A 20,581-nucleotide genomic window follows, 5' to 3' on the forward strand; every position below is an offset into this window, starting at 1 on the left:
GGATCACTTCCTATTAAAGCAGATTTCTGTCAATTTTACTACTATCAAATACTTACAATCTCAAGAGTTGAACATTTCACTTTTGAAAGTTTACAAACGATTGAAATGTTTCATATAGAGTAAAACAGGTCAGATTTTAATTACTACAGTTCCTTCAGTTGATCTTCTAGTTTTCCAGTAGTTAATCTAGCACAATGTTTTCCAAACATTTCTGACTTTCGCCCGTTTGAAATCAATATTTTTTGGAATCGCCCCCCTGATGTGAATTTTGAGTGTTAAACTTACGTTTCAATCAATATCGTAGGTAAACCGAAAATTTGTCAAATTTAAAAAGTGTAGTAGTCAGTCATGATGCTCCAATTAAATTATCCCAAGAAGAACGTCTTCTGCTTGTATGTCCATAAAAAGTCATGCAATATCTATCGTATGCATAATTTGTTTTGTATTAACAAATCTTTTATCCTGGCAAATGTGTGCGGTCACCGAAAAAGTTTTTTTCTTTTTCGATTTGAATGTATCTTGAGTTGTTGAAATAAATTTACAAAATAAAAGGTAAATTATTTTTTATGTTCTGAAAACAGACCAATCGACAAAAAATAAAAGTAAACCCAGACTATTTTTCAACTATTCATTCACTAAAGTAAAAAGTTATAAAAATGTTTTTTTTAGTACAGAGCAATTTAGATTTTCTTTTAAATCCCTTGTTCCATGCAATTTTATGTTACTCAGGCTTATTTTTGAGTTAAAAGATTTATATATGTGGCATTTATTGGATTTTTCATTGGAAAGCGATTTTGTTTAAACCTGATTAAAAAAAAAAAACTTTTCAAATGACTGGTGTTTAAAATAATAATTAAAATTCTTGTAATTAAAATATCAAAACGAATAGTATAACAAATGCGTGAAGAAATGCAGAAACTTAAGTGGGCAGGATCCGTCATTGATTTGAGAACTTTCAAAAGCAGTTTTTTCGTTCAAAATCAAGAATATTTACATGAAAATGTGTTCACTGTATTCTATTTTCCAACCGACACAGTGAACACATTTTCTTCGACTAATTTTTAGTTTTGAACAGAAAAACTGCTTTTGAAGTTTCGATGATGACGATGATTACGATGACGGAGCGTTGATCGTTAAGCTGTCTTATTCTAAAGATCCATCAACAAAAAGTCACCAATCTTTATTTTGGACTTCGAAATAAATTTCAAGTTTTATCAAAAGTTCTCACATATTTTCGTCTTTCAAAATACATTCAATGTTATCTTTTGCAAAACCCATTCAAATCGGTTGTAGGACATTTCCCAGAAAGTCAAACCCCATAACGACATTCCCCAGAATGACGTTCCCCAGAAACCCATTCCCCAGAATGGGACATTTCCCAGAAATCCATTCCCCAGAATGGGACATTCCCCAGAAAACTATTCCCCAGAATGGGTTTTATACGTTTGTAAAGAGTGGAAAAAAATTGGTAGTTTAGTTTTTTTGTCGTTAAGAAATGTACCTACTGATTTGATTCGAATTCTCAGAAACTTCGAATTCCGGACACAGACGTCAATTCACCCAAAACATTATTTTGTCAAATTCATTATTATAGATCTCAAGCGAATAAAATCGGAATTGAGTTGAAAAATCTTTTGAACGGCGAGTGTTTGCTTCCTTTTTCTTAGGCAAACCATCTAAGCTGCCGTCCATAAATCACTTGGTCTTCTATGGAAGGGGGTGGGGGGGGGGGGTGTGGCATACAAATTTCAAAAAGTTTGTACGGTCAAAAAATCACGAAGGGGGAAAGAGGTGGTTTTGTGGCTAAGTAGTTAATCGGCAGACCCAACCATAATCTTAGGAGGAAAATGCTGTTTAAAAAATTTCTTAATTGTGTCTTAATTAATTTCATAATTGTGCTACTGTCGTTCCCTGAATATCATTTTCCTGAATGCCACCTCTCAGAATGACCCGTTTCCCCGAATAGTGATGCAGTTCAAACAGGTGCAAGAATAGTCTTTAAGGACTGGATGCTGAACTAGAATGAATTAGCAATTAAAAGAAGGAGATAATATAGATTTGAACGTCATCCTCGACTAAATATATCTTGGCAAAAATGCCAATGATGGTGAAACTCGAAAAAACCGCCAATCAAGTGAAGAAGGGTGCATATTAGATGTCCGGTTCGTTACCACCTCAAAACACAAAAGTTATGATAATTATAAGAGCTAAAAACTTTTCGGAAACTAGGCTACTCGGGGAAACGGATTGTTCGGGGTACTGGCATTCTGAGAACTGGCGTTCGGGGAAACAACATTTGGGAAACCGACATTCGAGGAAAAGTAGCTCAACCGTTTAACATAAGCTGTTCCTACATATGCCATACTGTGTTTTATGATCAAACTTGATCCAAGCTATTGTTTTTTTGTTTTCATAGTTATTCTTCCTTCTTTCAAAATTGGCTGTTCTTTCTAATTGTACTTTCGAAGGGAGATTGGTGTAGTGTAATATGTCACAAAGTAATTTAATGGAATTTGTTTTTCGGCTTTCATGGCATATTTTCCCTTCTTTTAAACATATGCTGTTCTTCCTAGGTTTATTGTCTAAATAATTAGGGATGGTACACATATTATGCCACGCTAATTTTTAACTTTTTCGACGAGAAAATCGTCAAAAAATATAAAAATCATCCAAATGGTTCGAATTACATTTCCGACCATAGGTGTTTAATTTTAAAGAATTTTTGATTTAAAGATTCTCCATTCAATAAATGAAAGACTGCAACAAACCGAGAGTCCTACCGTTAAAATAAAAAAACAATACGAAAATGTTTTACCTATTAATAATATTGTTTTTCCTCGAATTTTCCAGTTAGATGCATTCACTGTTTACTATTTACCATTTTCCTGGATTTGAACACCTCAAAGATCTCTTGTTATTATTTTTCTGGGGAATGTCCCATTCTGGGGAATGGTTTTCTGGGGAATGTCCCATTCTGGGGAATGGATTTCTGGGGAATGTCCAATTCTGGGGAATGGCGTTCTGGGGAATGTCGTTCTGGGGAACGTCATTCTGGGAAATGTCGTACAATCTTCAAATCTCAATGACAATAGTCAAGTTTTGTCTATAATAGTTTAAAAAACGAGCGCATTTAGAAGTACATCCAAAAACAGATGAAATAATAAGGTATCAAATAAATTATTCTTCAGATGTATATCCTTTCATTAAATGAGTGTGTCTTACAAACGTTGAGTATATTTTTGTTTTTCAATTGCTCCCATACCCTTTCCAGCTTTTTCGCCCCCTAATTCAGTTTTTCAAATTTTCGCCCCCTGGAGCTGAAAATCGCCCCCAGGGGGGCAAATTCATTCACTTTGGGAATCACTGATCTAGCAGATCTTCCAAAAAATCTTGCATGAGTCATTACAAGAAAATCTCCATTGAATTTATTCATGAGTTTTTAAAAAAAAATCGTAAGGTTTCAGAAACCTGTACAAGAATTCCTGAAGGAGATCCTACCCTGATTTTTTCATTTATTTCTCCAGCCATTTCCATTTGAATTCGTTCGTATACCTAGTTATCAACGGTTTATCTCTGGAATTGTTAGTACTATCTTCCAGGTTTTATTCCTTGAAGTCTATTTAGAGCTGTTCCAGGGATTTCACAATAAACGTGAAATTACTCTTGGAATTCTTTTGAACAAGTTTCGAATAATTTTCCAAGTAAAATATCTATAGATTAACATTATTTGACGGATTTTATTAAAAAATTGGGCAATAATCGTTGGAAGAATTCCTGGAGAAATCGATGGAGTCACCATAGTAATTATGGGGATCAATTCCTTAACCCTTTCTCTCCCATGGTTGCTCCAAAGCTGTATTAATTTTCAACGAACTTGAGACTAATCTAATCAGGTAAATATTATGCAACAGTTTCTAGAATATGATTCCATATTCATCAGATCCAATCAGATCCAAGTCCAAAAATCAACTATTTCGATGATAAAATATTGATAAATAATCAATTTACTATTGAAAAACGACTAAAAAATTGATATCGGAAAATTTACTTTTTTCCAACTTTTTTAGAAAAATACCTTCTTGTAAAGAAGAAGTCGATCAAAGTCGTAAAAATCTTGAAAACAAATGCATACAGTAATAGTGATTTGAAAAAAAATCATAATAATGAAAATGCCTGGCACGATTGAAAAAAATATACATCTGAAAACTTTAATCTCCTTATTCCTTTTCCAATTTTTTTTTTGTTTTCTTAGTTCCTGTATGGTATGTTTTGTTCGTTCGGTTTTTTTTTTTGTTCCTGTTCGGTATTTTTTTGGTTTTTGTGAGGTCTATTTTTGGTTTGTTTTTAAACGTGAAGTTATTATTTTGAAGGCACTCAGTCGCTACCAACTCTGTATAAGTTTGTATGTACCGTTATAGGTTGTTGACATGACCACTGTACGGTTCACCTTCAGCGACAACGCTACTTACTATGCTGCTGAACTTTAACTAATAACCCCTCAATTTTAACCTTCCTCGAAATGTATGCATGCATGAGAAACACTCACTCAGTTATAGCGTTCCACTTATTCGCTTCTAAGCACAGTCGAGAGCGAGACTGCGGTTTCAACTTCCAGTCCACATTCTGCTTCTTCAGCGAGCACTAAGCGAAACAAAAAACAGCAACGGATTGAGTCGCTACCGATTCTGAAAGCCGAAGGCAACCGAACGTAATACCGAATGGTTGTTTACATTCTGATTCCGTTCCAGTGGCATTCGGGTTTGAGTATTGATGAGTGTTCACTGGCTGGACTACACGGAATGGTTTAGTGAGTGGGAATCCGCGCAGTCAGTTCAATGAGTTCGGCGAATGGATGCTAAATGTGTTGACTCGTGCCTTGTAGATACAAGTGTATAGGTATTTACTTCTCTTTGTGTTTCTCCTGATTCTCGCTTTTACACAATCGGTTTCGACGCTTTCATACGACACTCTACCCAGTACGGTTCAGCTATCATTGAAGATTCGGTAGCAGCAGATGTTTTGCTATTCTTTATCGGTGGGGTTCGGGTCAGTGAGTGAATTTTCCCATGCTGAAATGTAACCTCGGTCTAATTACGTGTCTTATGATTTTTCAAAACCAATTTTAAGAATCAATTGAATTCGGCTTCCGTATGCCTAATTTCGCTTATACCTGTGAAATAAACGTAAATAAAAATTAAAAAATGAGAGTTAGACAGTTTTGTGTGAAAAACTAAAATTCCCAGGATGAGTTGGCTCATCGTTTCGATTCATTGGGCCGTATGAATAAAATGTAGTAAAGTTGAGTTTACTACATTATTGGTAGTAAACGCTATGTGTGGAACACGAGTGGAACTTGTTTGTGTCATTTCTCTTTCTACACCTTTCGAACATACTACAAAAAACGCGTTGCTATGAATAAAGGTAGCATTGACTACAAATCTACTGGTAGTTAGCTTCAGAGGTTGCTACTCATGCTTTGAGATTGTTGAAATGAATGGAATAATTAAAATTCGAGTAAATATCATGGGAAAACTATGTCAGCTTTGATATTTCTGAAGGTATTTTGAGATCTCCGTAGAAATTTTGATATATCAAAAAGAATTTTGAGATTCCGGTAAGGAATTTTGAATTTATTTGAGAGATCTGGTATTTTTTCTGGCGTTAGAGAGCCTAAATCTCAGCTTAGTGTACTTATGAGTACTTACACAGTTTTTAACTGAGAGCTTTCAATGCCAATTGACCATTTTGCATGTGAATATCGTGTGGCAGGTACGAAGCTACTCATTACGATAACTATGTTCAATGTGGCATTACAATGATTATGTTGTTTCTTAGAAATTCTCGGATGTCGGATGGATTTCAGCTAATTACAAAGTAATTCTTAATTTTATGTAAGAATGACTGACTGACTGACATCACAAATTCTCTGATTTCCTTTGGAATTCTGGAATCTATATAGTAATTCTGGGTTTCCTATAGGCATTCTACCGCTATTTCATCAAATTCTCTGTACTGGAATCTTGAAAATGTTAGGGACTTTATAATCGCACAATTGCTGTAATCTCAAGATTCCTTCATAGTATACAGATTTCTAGCTAAAATTCCAAAATTATCTGAAAAATCCTTGTGGTTAAATCATTATAAAATTCACATGCACCTAAGTGGAATGCTTATCGCAAAATTACATTTCAAATCGTGTAAAGTAACATAACCTACATGAATTTGTGTTCATGATCGTTTACGCGATGCATAGCGGGAATGTAAAAATTTCATATTTTCACATGATTTGTCGTGTAAATAAGCGACAAATTTGGCATATATGCATGATTTTATTGATTTTAAGTGTCACTCTGAATGGAATTTTCGTAACGTTCAGCAACACTCTACACTATGAATAGAATTTTCTTAACGTGCAGCATCAGTCACTGCTCATGTTCGAAAGTAGTATGTACTACATGCTCGAAAGGTTTTTTATTCATACCAAAAGTGTAGTAAACTTTGTGGATTTTGTTTTTGAGTAGATGCCATGTGTAGTAAAGTTCAACGCTTTTTATTCATACCGCCCATTGTCTCGTATTTCCACAGTTTACTCACAAAAAGCTATGATTTCATACTTTACCATTTAATTCCACTAGAGTTTGTATTCTTCGATAAGGAATACAAACTCTAGTGGTATAAAAAGGTGTAGTACTAAATTCGGGTGTTCATTCACATTCTACTAAACAGTTCGAAGATTTATTATCAACAATGATTTCATATTAGTCTGGTAGAATTCTAGTAATTATTTCTAAAGTAAATAAAAAAAAAACATTTGGTTTTAACTAGTTTTTGACGGGCTTTATGCCCAGACAACCAGACTGTACACATAATGAAACCGCCTTTTACGTCATGCGATGCTTATATCTGCAAAAAATTCACCTACAAGAAGTCGTGAAAAGTCCTTATGGAGGCGATATATGTGCAAATTTTATATGATGAAAAATAGCATGCAATGCGAGTGTATAGATTTTATTGTGAACTAATTTGTGCTCTTATGCGACTTAATTTATGATAACAAAATTTATTTGACAGCTGCTACGGATTGATCCGATATACTTCGTACGAGTATGCGGAAGAAACTAAATGTACATATGAATTCGTAAATAGCGTTTTATGCGAAGAAACTTATCGATCAAACGATTTCATCCGCCCCTGGACCGTGGGCGCATTTTGGACAGTGTTCAAGATTGCTGAGAAGGCATCGACGTAGAAACAAAGAGGAGATCAATATTTCGATAGACGTGATCAACGCATCAAATTGCGCCAACTCGGAGGCCATCATTGTGGCGTTGACGCAGCGGCCTAAATATCTTTGCTAGACCCTGTAGAGCTATTCCATAGCCGTCTTGATGTACAAGTTGAAGGAACGGAAAAAGTTCAATAGCAGAAGTTCGATTTTACAGACGTGGCACTAATGGTTATGCTGGTAGACGCTATCAACCACATATCGCAACGCATCACCAAACGGAACTACTTTCAGTGAGCGATTGGCACGCCAGGTCAATGTCTGAAGTGTTGCGATTGCATCGAAGCGTGTCCCGCAACTAGATGTGATGATCTACTCTACATTATCTGAAGTTTAACGGGAACGTTTTTTAGTGATTTTTTTTTTGAGAGTCCCAGAGAGCCGTAGCGGTAAAAGCGAAGCTATTCAGCAAGATCAAGCTGAGCGTCGGGGGTGCGAATCCTACCGGTCGAAGGTTTTCGGGCTCTCGACTTCCTAGGGCATAACATATCTTCGTACCTGCCATACCGATATACACATGCAAAAATGGTCAATCGGCCAAGAAAGCTTTCAGTCATTAAGATGCTACTGAGTAGCATGCTCTATCCCAGTTGGGACGTAACACCAGAAAGAATAAGAAGAAGAACAATCACATTTTCTATGCATGCGATTATTCCTGTACCCATTTCCACAAATGTCTAGCTGAATTCCATTTTCCAATATGCTTCCGGTGTTCGTTACCCAAACTTCAGAAGAAAAACTTTCCACTATCCTTCATCATGAAATTGTTACATTTCCTTCCCATGAGTGCACACCCGCCTGGGGCTGTTATTGCAACAAAGTACGCAAAATTTCTCTCCTGAATTGCATTAAATCAACCCATCATCATCATAATCATCCCAAAACTCCCTTCGCCATTATCTCCCAATGGGCCATTGCCCAAGGTTGACCACATCAGCTTCAAGTGCAAAATGGCACACTCCATTTAAGGACACCCAAACTCGTTGGCCCCGAACAGACTCCATGTCTGAAAATTAAATTCATTATTTGGTGAGGAAATGTACTTTCGCCACAACTTTCATATGCTTGTGCACTTTAACCCGAACCATCCATCCCTCGGAGGTTATGTTTGCTTTGCCACCCACTACAGCAAAACGTCGTCGTCGTCGTCTCTTGGAGTCGAATTAAAGGCTGCGGAAGCGAACGCAAGGAAAACGGGAGGAAATGAAAGCGAAACTGTCTCCGGCATAACTGTCCTGAAGGAACACCGTATAACGATGCCGGGGGAGAGACGTTTTGCATAAGGACATTTCGCATAATTTTATGGGTGGACGTTTCGCATAAAGACAATTATACGCCTTCTTTAAAATGCTACCTGTTCTTATATGAAACTGCTTCCAAACGTCCGTATGCAAAATGTCCTTATGCGAAATTGGTCACCCCCGACGATGTCATGCCATTGAGTACAAAAAGGATTCCAACGATATGGCAACATCCGTTCGCTCGGATGCCACCCGTTGACGGGAGAAATTTTCCAGCAGGGAAATTTTTTCTTAGCTCCAACTGGTTGGCCAGCAAGCAGCAGCAGGGCTTCAGGGAAGTGGCAAACAGAGACATAACAATACAAACAAATTATTCTCTTCCGGGATTGGGGAGCTCGGCTGCTGCTGCTTTCCGGGCTGCAAATTGCCGTCAATGAAATTGGAGATAAGCGGAAAAGAAGGAAGATGGTCAACATGGGAAGGATTCGGCTGTATATGGTGGTAGATCGATGTCATAGTGCGAGGGGCACTGAAAGCGAAATTTCCGTGAGTCACATGGAAGTGGAGTAGGAAAAATTGGATTCATTCCCCTTTGGTGATATAACACTTATGGTTATAAACATCATGAATTTCAACTGATTGCAAATATTTAGATACAGCCTCTAGTCCAGGCTTTTCGATTCAAGTGAGGAAACAAAGGGTGCCGCCAGTTATTATAGCGTCGTAATACCAGAAAGAAAGCTCTGCAGAGGATTCATCTATTGCCACAATAAATGTGTTTTTTTTTTCTTATAAACAGACGATTTAAATTCATCTGTAAAAAATCTGAATTGCTACGGCAAATGAAATGTAATATGTTGTTACCAGAATGTTGACAAAAGCCTAATCTAGTTTTACCAAATTAGCAAGTAGTCATTAAATAATCAATCCCAAAACTTATTCCGATTTTATTATTATCTTCAGTAATTTTTTATTAGACTTTACTACTCCTTATAAACTTTCTGAGACTCTGTTTTAAATTTTGAATAGATTTTATCCAGGAATCCTTCCAAAATTCAATTTTACCAAAAAACATTCGAGAACTTGAATCCCGAAAATTAGTTCCGTTTGTTCCGCGTTGATTGCGCAAACAGAAGTGTGAGAATTCACGAACGCATAAAACTGGATGACAGCCCATTTTCCCCGTTCCCAGTCATTTTCCCCGACTTCACTGAAATGAAAGTGAGACCCGAACGGAAAAGCTCGTAATTGAATCAATTTGCCCGTCGCCGTCGTCGGCAGAGTGGCCTGCGAAACATCAGCCAAGCTCTTTGGGCGACATATCCTATCATCCATATAGGATGCCTTTTGAAGTTTCCTGCTCACGCATTCTCCGCCGGCGGAAGCTGCATTCAGAGAGTGACAATTTTCGGCCAATATGGTCGTACGTGTGTGTGGTGCGGTGCTTCCAGGAAAGAATTCTGCTCGGTGAGGGATGATAAATCACTTCAGTGCAATTTTCAAGTCGCGATAGAAGGTCCATCAAGCGTATAATTGAGTTTCAGTTTCCTGACGGACTATTGGCTGGAGTGACAGCTTTCACGTGTTATTCCATTTTAAGCGGGACATCCCGTCAATAAATTTTTGATTTTAATGCAATTTTGCACGAATGTCATGAAGTTTATTGAATATATCAAATATTTTAAACTCTTGGTATAGAGTTTTCTATTATATACCTTATGATGATTTTTATATTCGTTTTCCTGATCATTGTCCGTTTTCTTTGTCTTTACAGCTATCATCGTCCATTTCTTCTTCCTGGCTGCCTTCTTCTGGCTGAATACAATGTGTTTCAACATTTGGTGGACTTTCCGGTAAGTACTATTATGTTCAGTCTAGCCTATGGATCTCGTATTGAATTTGAACTACGCGTATGATTTTGTAACAATGAAGAATCTATGAAAAAAGATACAAAGACAACATTCATGTGTAATTATTTCTACCAAAAACTTCAATGTATCTGCCAGAGATCTTACCAGAAATCCTCCAAAAGCTTCAAATGGATCTGCATCGAAATTGCCAAGAAATCTGTTTAAAAAAAACCGTTACGAAACTTCTCAGCCTACACTGAAAATAATCAACAATTTTGATCCACAGTCTTTTCAACGAGAATCTGTTGTGTCGATTGGTAAAACCTTGCTTTCTGTTTGATATTAACTTTGGTTAATATCTTTTGTAACAGCAAAGTCTTTTGCACATATTTTTAACATGTTCTACAATTGCGATATCCATCACTAGTAGAACTAGCTCACCAATAACATGTTACGCGTGCATGTCCTGTCATGATAAGAATTCATTTTCATTCGCACATGTAACATGTTATTTTTAGTAAGAAGTGTGTCAAAAATAGGTACCTATACCAGTTGTTAACAAGATTGCTTTTAATTTTGTAAATTGTAAATTAAGGTGTTTGACATATGAATTTGTATTTTCGATAACGACTGGATTTACCTGTTCGATCAACGTGTTCTGAAATTAGTGAAATCCTAAATGTGAAACACGTTATTCGAATGTTTTCAGTGTAGAATCTTTCCGGAATAAAAACAACCAGTGATCTCTATGAAGAATTCTATGAACGATTCTAAGGAATCTAGTTTTAAAAGCAATTACACTGAGCACATATCTTGAAATTTCTTTAGGTATTTTTCCTGAGCTTGTTTAGAAGGAAGTATTTCGAATTTCTACACTGAGTCATAAACGATTGTGTCAGGAAATTTTGTGGAATCCAACTAAAATATTTTTATAAATTGATCAATGTCTTTCAGAATTTCAGAAGAAAAATATCATCCCAGGTCATTTCCAAAAAAAGTCTCCGTATTCTCGAGTCGCGTGCTGTGGTTGATCCCAGGTCTCTATTGACTCGTGAAAATATATTTAGATTTCCAGAAAGATGATTTGCTTTACTATTTAATGTTCTCTTGCCCACCATGAAATGATCGCCCAAAACTTTCTTCCACAAAAACGGCATTTTTCCCCGAAAAAAACTGAAGTGTTTCAACCAGAAGAGAATCTTCATTGAATTGCCATGAACATAACATACATCATAATATATGTACATAAGTTTCTTCAAAATTCCATTTTTAAAGTTGCTCAGGGTGTTCCCAAGGTATTTTTTTGCTATCCATTCAATAACACAGCGTAACTATAATGATATTTGTGCGTGTCTCAAGCATCAATTTATGTGTCAAATAATGTGATTTGGGGTTGCTGTATCTGATGCCGTTCTCAGAAATGTTCCAGCACGTCACAATTTTTAGATACAGGTCGTCAAAATTGTATAAAACACTGTTTTCATTGATGTTTACATGAAGTTTAAAGTATGATTTATCAAACTTTTTTGTTATCTAATCCACCAAGCATATAATATATTACTTCATCTATCATTTCAGATATAATTTGGTTGAAATTGAACGATTAAATTAAGATTAAATAGATTTCTCCTACAAGCTTGCAGTCTCCATACAAAATTCTTAGTTTCTCTTATATGGAAAAATACAATACCGTAATCCGGGGTAACATTGATCATTTTTTTGAATATTTCTTAAACATTTGATTTGAAAATGCATGTGTTGCAAATTTTATATTTTTAAAACAAGTACTGCCACCCATTGTTCGTGTTTATGTACTGTATTTTGTTTTCTGAAAGTTTAAAGCATGTTTAAAAAAATGTTTTAAGTGAGTTTTTGATTTAGCTGATATGGGGTAACATTGATCACACCATGAAAACATCGTTCGGTAATATTGAAAATATCATTACTTACTAAAATCATGGTCCCTGAAGCCGAATATTAAGGTCAAACTCTTATAAGTCATTTACTTTTTGAGTTATTTTAAAATTAAAAACACCTTGAATTGTGGAATACGCCTAAATGTATGCAATTTCCTAAGGAAATTCTTCACGCTTTATAATAATTTGTGAATTATGTTTTATTGAACATATTTATGAAAATTTTAACAACGGAGTCATTTTCGGCGATGTCATTTTTAGTAACAACCGCATTTCTCTTGCTCATATTGTTTACAGAACTCATGTGAGACATGATTCTTTTATGGTGTCATCCATAATCATAAAAATCATTGTTTACAAAAGTTGAAAAATTTACGCATGAACACAACTTTATTTTCGCAAAAACCTTATTGTCCATTAGCTCATGATTAGAAGAAAGAGAATCGCCATTCATGCATTGAAAATATTTCATCAAAAAATTTTGATTCGAGCTTTTTACGAAGAGGGTCATTGCGATCAATTTTACCCCGCTGATCAATGTTACCCCGGATTACGGTACTTTTCGAAACCATCAAAAACTAACTTTTGAGCATCGAAAGTATAATTAACTTCGTTGATAATTATTGCTATATACATGAACTTTGAATTTTGTGGCGAATTATGCGATTTTGCATGCAAGTTGTCTGAAATAGTCATTTTCAACAGTCAATATCTCAAAAAATAGGCGTGTTATGATATTTTTTTAAAACGGCAATGAATTCAGCAACTCTAATTAAGTAAATTCCGGTATTTGAGAAAAAAAAACGTGTTCCGCAGTGTATTTTCCGAAGCAATTCAGGAATTTGAATCTTTCGGGAGATACTAAGGCTGTGAAAATATCGAAGAAATCGATATTATCGGATCAATTTTAACGACAGGATATCCGATATCTCTCGACCCAAAATTTTTCGATTTCTATAATTATATGATTACATTTCAAAATTTTATTTTTGATATCCACTAGAATGGCTTTAGAACTTAAATTGAAGGACTTGGCAATGGTAAAACAGATTTTTTACTCGTTGTTTTATTTATCGAATACCTGTTCAATGTATATCGACAATGTACATCAATATATGCGATCGAATTTATATGATATCGCCAATACCGATTAGATCAGATTGCACAAAGTCGTAATTGATTATATGAGTTTTCGATAAAGTGGTTGCTTCGATAGCAATGCTAAGACCTATCGCAAGCTCTTTTGGAATTACTGGTAATTTTTCTAAACATTGTTTCAAGAGTTTCGGTTCGGAGTTCCCCAAAAAAATGAACTATCATATTTTTAGATATATTAAAATTCTTCCAATGACAGATCTCTAGGTATTTGAAAGATTTTGTTTGAATTTTATCAAAATTTACTCCTCAAATTATTGCAACTTTTTCATATACATCTATATATGTTGTAAAATTTGGAACACCTCCCATTTGCTGTAAATCTTCTTCAATTTAACTAATTCCTGCTAACACTCCTTGAGTATCGTAAAGTGATAAAAGAAGTCATATCTGAGAAAAAAAAGTTAAAAATAATAGTAGAACTTCAAGAATAGTAGAACTTTCCAAACGAAACTTCTTACATATTAATGATGATTTGTTTGGAGCTTTTGACGCTAATACTGAAATTTCAAAGGATTTTCTTCTCCTCATACTTTTTAGAAATCTCACAATGAAAGATTTTATTATTTCACAAATAACCTATTCGAGACCTTTTCTTCTTTATCATTACTGTACTGTACATTCATACAGTATCATTTTGAGAAGCTCTCCCAAGTTTAACCATGAGAGCTGTTCCGTTTGGTGAATATTTTTGAGGAAAATAATATTCAACTTCAGCATTTGATAAATAAATGGTTCGATCCGATTCTTGAAAACGACGTTTTCTACCGGAATATCTTATAGAAATCTCTGAACAAACCTTGGATCCTGGATTTTCAAAGATTTGTTTCATTGCCAAACTACAGTATTAGAGAACTTTTTCAAAAATCTCAGAAATAGCTCAGGGAGAGTTCCGGCACAATTTCACCTCAAGTCTCACTATCCAGCAGGGGGTTCCAAAAATTCAATTATAAAATTGAACATATTTGTAGCTCTGTGGAAAAAAAAGCTCGTTTCTTGATTTTACGAAAATGTCACGGTCGTCATGTTGCGTTGCGGAAATGTCGAACGTAAAAACGCCGATTTGGCATGTTCGATATTCTAGACACTGTACAGCACTTCACTTAATTTATTTTAAGACTAGTTTGCTTGAATCCCAAGTTAAACTCCCCCAATGATAATCTTACTTGCATTCTTAAAAGCATGAAAACCTCCCTTCAAAAGTTCTACAAAGTTGCAAAACTTCTTTGCTGGCTGTGAACTCTCCGATTTTCTTGAGCTTAGAAAAAGTGTTCGGTCATAACATTACTATGTTTATTATGTTCAGGCTGCATTTCTTTTCTTTTCAGCTGAAAAATTATTCGATAGTCGAGTTTATTATTATGCCATAGCTTGTGTCCATTCGGTGCAACATAAATTCTATGATTATCATTGGATTTCTCGCAGGATTCATAAAAGATTCTTCGCAGGATTCTACTCAGAATATATTCATGATTCTTATCAGAATCCCCGCAGGACCCACATCAGATTCCTCTCACGATTCTCATCAGAACCCGATGTCGAATTCTCGTTAGAATCGTTACATGAATCTTATCAGAACCGTTCCAGGATTCTCATTCAAAGTTTCTTCAGGATACTTCCATCATAATCCTCGCCGGATAAATGTTCGCAACAGTATCCTTTCAGGGTTGTTTATCCAAATCCTTCCACGATTCGTATCAGAATTCTTCGCGGATTCGAGTCGAAATCATTCCAGGACTCTTACCGAAATCATTCAAATTTTCTGTTTAGAATTCTTCCTAGATTCTCATCAGAATTCTTCGTAGTCGAGTAGTCGCGCGTTGTACTTTGTACAACACCCTTGGTTTCTCATGTTGAACATGAAATACCTTGCGATCAATATTAAATATTGAAAAACTTTGACAAAGTTGTTTAGGAGGGCTGACAACCGGTGATTACTCAGCTTTGGAATTTCGCCACCTAATATGCATGAAACTTTTGTTTTGGAAAGACTTAAAAGACCACTTAGAAGAATGCCGTCTACGGAAAAGTTGTTGTTGTTGCCTTGAATAATGATTAAGTTACTGAACAACTTTTACGATAACGCAAACTTTGTACGTGGTCCGGCTCCTGAGATATTTGCAAAACAAAACTTTCATTCTCACTAGCGTCGCCTGGTGACATAATTTTGAATCAAATTTCTCGAACAATGATAGCCCTTGAGTTACTGAACAATAGGGTGCTTATTTAAAAAAAAAATCTCAAAACCAAAAATTCGTGTGCTCCAATGAATTCAAATCACATTGAAAGAGAAACCTCAAAGTTTGAGCTAAAAATATTAAGATTTGGCACAAGTGGCACAAGCGTATGAAGGTGAGTTTCCAAGTTATAAAAAAATGACCTTCAATGAGTTCACCATAACTTATTTATATCCTAACCAATTTTGGAACTTTTACCACCATTATATTCAAAATTAAATTTATGAAAACTTTGTAGAACTGCTTTTTTTTTAAATCGGAACTAGTCTTAGTTAAAAATAGATTTTTTTTTCCAATTTTTGACCCATTTTATTGAAAAATTCATCTTTGTTTGACCATAACTTCATAAATACTCAATCAATTCCAAATCTTTTTAAATGTTTTTTAAGCATTTTTTTTTTTTTTTTTTGATTCTATTATACGGAGTGAAAAAAATCGATACTCAGGATAATCGAGTCCCACCTCTATTTAATGAAAAAATCAATTTTCTTTAGGTTTTTTTTAGAAAATTGTGTTTTTTATGATATTTAAGTTTATAAAGCATCTTGTTTTAATTTCTAGTTGAAAAGTGCATATGTTTTTAACATGTGCAATTTTGTTTTTGTTTCAAAATTATTTGAAAATTATTGCGAAGGCTTTTTCAGCTTTAGAAATAATGTTTACCTGTCAACAATTTGAAAAAAAAAACTGGCATTTTCGCTAAACAAATCACGTGCAGATTAAATTGATTAACTTTGTCAAAACCATTTTTTAGTAAAACTTGTTGTATGAACAGTTTGAAAACAACTAAATTTGCTACAAAAACATGTAAAAAGATTTAGAATTGATTAAGTATTCATAAAGTTATGGTCAATCAAAGATGAAATTTTTAGTGAAATAAGGAAAAAAATGGAATAATCTACTTTTAACTAAAACTAGTTTTGATTTTAGAAAAAAATGATATTCAACAAAGTTTTAGAAATTTAATTTGGAAGAGAATGATGCTAAAAGTTCCAAAATTGGTTGAAAAATAACAAAGTTATGCTTACTTCACTGAAGGTCATTTTTTATAACTTGAAAATTCACCTTCAAATTCCTTGCGCCATCACTTAATGATAATATTTTTGGCTCAAATTTCAAAGTTTCTCTTTTTATGTAATTTGAATTTAGAAGAGCACACGAATTTTTTATTTTGAGAACTTTTGAAAAATAAGCCGCACTCTACTGAGCAACTTTGTTGAAAATGACAAGCTTCTGAATGAACAGGCTCCTGAAGTATCGACAAAACAAGGTAAAAGTTTCATGCACACTAGCGCCGCCTAGCGGACAAATTCCGAATTAAATAAGGTGCCATCAGATAGCGCTCCACCTAGCGGACAAATTCCGAATTAAATAAGGTGCCATCAGATAGCGCTCCACCTCCAGAACAACTTTACTGAAGGCTTCATGTTTCGAAATTATCTAGATGATGAGATACATCGATTTGACTTTGTATATAGTGCGGTAATTATTATATGGCTTCTTTGTACATTTATTGATTTTACCGCGTTATCAGGGGGCATACTGTAAACAAAAAATGTTGAGTATTGTTCTTAAGAAGATTCTTGAGGAATGCAATTTGGTCAGCGCCTGGGAGGGAGGCACAGATACAACACACGAAATATAGAACAACGTTTGTTTGAACTGCAAGATAACTCCAGCTTGCCAACAACAATCAAGGCAGGCTTGGGGAAAATCGCTAGTTTTCTTTTGTTGTGTACTTTCAAACTTTCCTGACAAACATGGAAAAAGGGCCACAGTTTTCTATGCACTAAATATTAATTTTCATTTGAAAAATTAAAACGATGCGTTTTTCAATGCTTTATATTCAATCAGATTGAATGGTGCTCACGTGACATTACTTGCATTGTGTGCATGAATTGATTTTCATTCGATTTGTGTCACTTTTGATGAAATGCGAAAATGTGTTTTAATCATTCACGCGCTTTTTCCATGTTAGTCCAATGTTTGAGATCTGGGCTCACAGTGACACTTCGTGACAGCGGAATTCCGGCTCACTATGACGTACATAAATTTTGTATTGGTTTCTCCCTCCCAGGTCAGCCCGAAGGTTAACATAAATACATTAAAAATATATTGAATTTTTATCAAGAATCACTGACGGAGGGAGGTGTACACTACATTTTCGGATTGACCTCCGGTATCAAAATCTTTGTGGATGCATTCGTAGGGGCAACCCTACACAAAACTGTTATATTTGAGAATTCATCTATTGAGTCATTCAATAAATCAAATAATTAACGAAAATCTATACATTTTGAAAGGGGAAAAACGAGGACTATCGTATCAACCGTTTCAGATTCATGAAAAATGTAAAGTCGTTGGGAGTGACGTGGCTTAGAAAGTTATCGCTCTAGGATGGAACAAAGTTACTCTCACCATTCGTCCAAACTTATTAGCCTAGGCTTAAACGCCATTACTCGCTCTGTTGTCCTATAATCATGTTTGTTCTACCAAATGGAAAGAATGCAGAAGGGTATATTGCTCTTATTATGTCTATTTAAAATACAAATTGAAGATTTCAAATTACCTGATAACTTAGAAATTTATTTAACAAAATCTGATTTCTCCTGCTGAGCAAATTTCAAGTTGTTTGTATACAGCAGTTTAATTTCAATTTAGATCAATCAGAACTTTAGAAGCCGAGATCCGAGCCTCCAAACTTGACCTTCTTATTTGTAAAACTTTGTTCTCTTCAGTACTGTAAATCGTTTGAAAGAGAATTGAAAAACGAAATTTTTTTGCAGAAATGTAATTACTAAGAAAATTGGTGACCCCAAATAGCCACAGAACCGACACTGCTAACCGACGTATTGGCTTGTTGAGACACGAAATAGTTGAAAACATTGTTCAAATTGCTTCAAAATTGATGAAATACCACCAAAACTGCTTAAACTTTCTTCACTTGTACCAATAGTTTCGGCAAAGTGTTCCTATAATGGAGGATCCCATAAGAAAACAACGGATACCGCAACTATAGGAACACAAATTAAAAATATAGGCCTCTGCACTGTTTTTATTTTGCATGGGATTTTGACGTTTATTGGCCTTGTTGTTTACAAATATCATGGAAGAGTGAAAGGGAGAGGTACATTTTTGTGCAAAGCCCCATACCGCAACTAAAGGAACAGTGTACCAATAGTGGAGGTATTATTTTTCACTCACATACCGTTGGTTACTGCGATGAAATTGTTTTTCTCGTTAAGTAAATGGGCGTTAATTTCCGTTACAACAATAATATATACATTTATGGTACTTTTTTAATTTTCAGCGGTTAAATGAAGTTGAATCGTGCTTAGTACCTCCACTATTAAAACATTTGCCAAATGTCACGGTCGCCATATCATGTTGCGAGAATATTTCTAGTGGAAAAGAAATACGACGGTATGCCATTATTTAGCTAATGATGAGCAAGTTTAAACCCATAACCAAAATGATTCCAGTAAGTAATTCCGGTTAATTTCTTTATCTACAAAGTAGCTAGAATCCAAAGATGACCTTCGTAATGCTAGGCATGCTCTGAATTCGTATTTTGAAATTCACGAATCCCGTGCTCCAGAAGACAAAAGTTGAAATACTACTCGTTGATTATGAATTATCTTAAGGGAATCATCTTAAAAGATGTCTCCTATTGCAAAATTACATTCTGTATGTTTTTGTTTCAGTTTTGAGTACATGGAGCTCGGACATAATTCTAAAGTCAAGTTTATTATTATGCCATTGCTGGTGTCTCTTCAGTGTATCATAAATCCTATGGAGCTCAATCCATTTCGCATTCGTTTAACCTCTATCCACAGCGTCTGGTCCTACTCGATGCTCCGGCTATTGCGATGTAGCGAACTGTTTGTCTGCATAACTTGACCAACGAAGTTGGGCACAAGCGCAAGAGTACAGTCATGGGCCTTTTTTTCCATTGGACTGGGGTCTGTCTGGTGGTAGTGGTGCTTTCGATAAACAACTCGTTTGCGTTGGACCATATTTGACCACCAGGTCTCGTCGAGTAAGCAGCCACTCCACCCAACCCAACAAACAGTGTGCTAGCCGGTTGCAGTTTCAATCGCATCATGGCTCATTAAATGGGAATTCTTGATGAGCGGTTTATCCAACGCTGAAGCAATCCGGGTAAAGGGAGTAATCCAGAAGTGCCCAACGTGCGGTCCGCGAAAGTTTAGGAAACTCTTCTCACACCACATCAGGGATTGAATCGTTAGAAAATTGAGAGAATCTGTCACTTATTGCTCTCTTTTCTTCTTCTATCTGGCGTTACGTCCCCACTGGGACAAAGCCTGCTTCTCAGATTAGTGTTCTTATGAGCACTTCCACAGTTATTAACTGAGAGCTTTCTTTGCCAATTGACCATTTTTGCATGTGTATATCGTGTGGCAGGTACGAAGATACTCTATGCCCTGGGAATCGAGAAAATTTCCTTTACGAAAAGATCCTCGACCAGCGGGATTCGAACCCACGACCCTCAGCATGGTCATGCTGAATAGCTGCGCGTTTACCGCTACGGCTATTTGGGCCCCATTGCTCTCTTTTAAAATCATGATTTGCGGCACATCATGAGAGCCTGTTTATCTGATTAGATCGGGGGGACAGCAGCTCCAAACCTGGGGGACTATTGCTATAGGGGATCGTTTATCGTGCCAGTAGAATGAAACACCTACCCCCAATGCATAACAAGAGAGAAAAAAAGATTTATTATTCCTTTTTTTTGGGGCTCTCGTTCGCTGCTCTTATTTATCAAACTTGTTACACTACACTTGTTACGCTACAATAGGTTGTTTCTGAGATTTGGCCCGCGGTTCAAAAAGGTTGGACAGGCCTGCTGGAGTAATCCAATCCCCAACCAGCCACC

The 20,581-nt window shown here is 35.6% G+C and overlaps 1 protein-coding gene across 6 annotated transcripts in view; it reads left to right on the forward strand.

The window, feature by feature from the left end:
- The window catches only part of LOC23687794 (probable G-protein coupled receptor Mth-like 1), a 427,687-nt gene that overhangs the window by 268,633 nt on the left and 138,473 nt on the right, over nucleotides 1–20,581 (forward strand). For all 6 annotated transcript variants that reach the window (XM_011495351.2, XM_021848077.1, XM_021848076.1 and 3 more), the window contains exon 4: nucleotides 10,301–10,379. In XM_011495351.2, the coding sequence (XP_011493653.2) occupies nucleotides 10,301–10,379 (79 nt within the window). The remainder of the gene's footprint in view (nucleotides 1–10,300; nucleotides 10,380–20,581) is intronic.

Source organism: Aedes aegypti, chromosome 2 (genome assembly GCF_002204515.2).
Source record: "Aedes aegypti strain LVP_AGWG chromosome 2, AaegL5.0 Primary Assembly, whole genome shotgun sequence".
Taxonomy (NCBI): domain Eukaryota; kingdom Metazoa; phylum Arthropoda; class Insecta; order Diptera; family Culicidae; genus Aedes; species Aedes aegypti.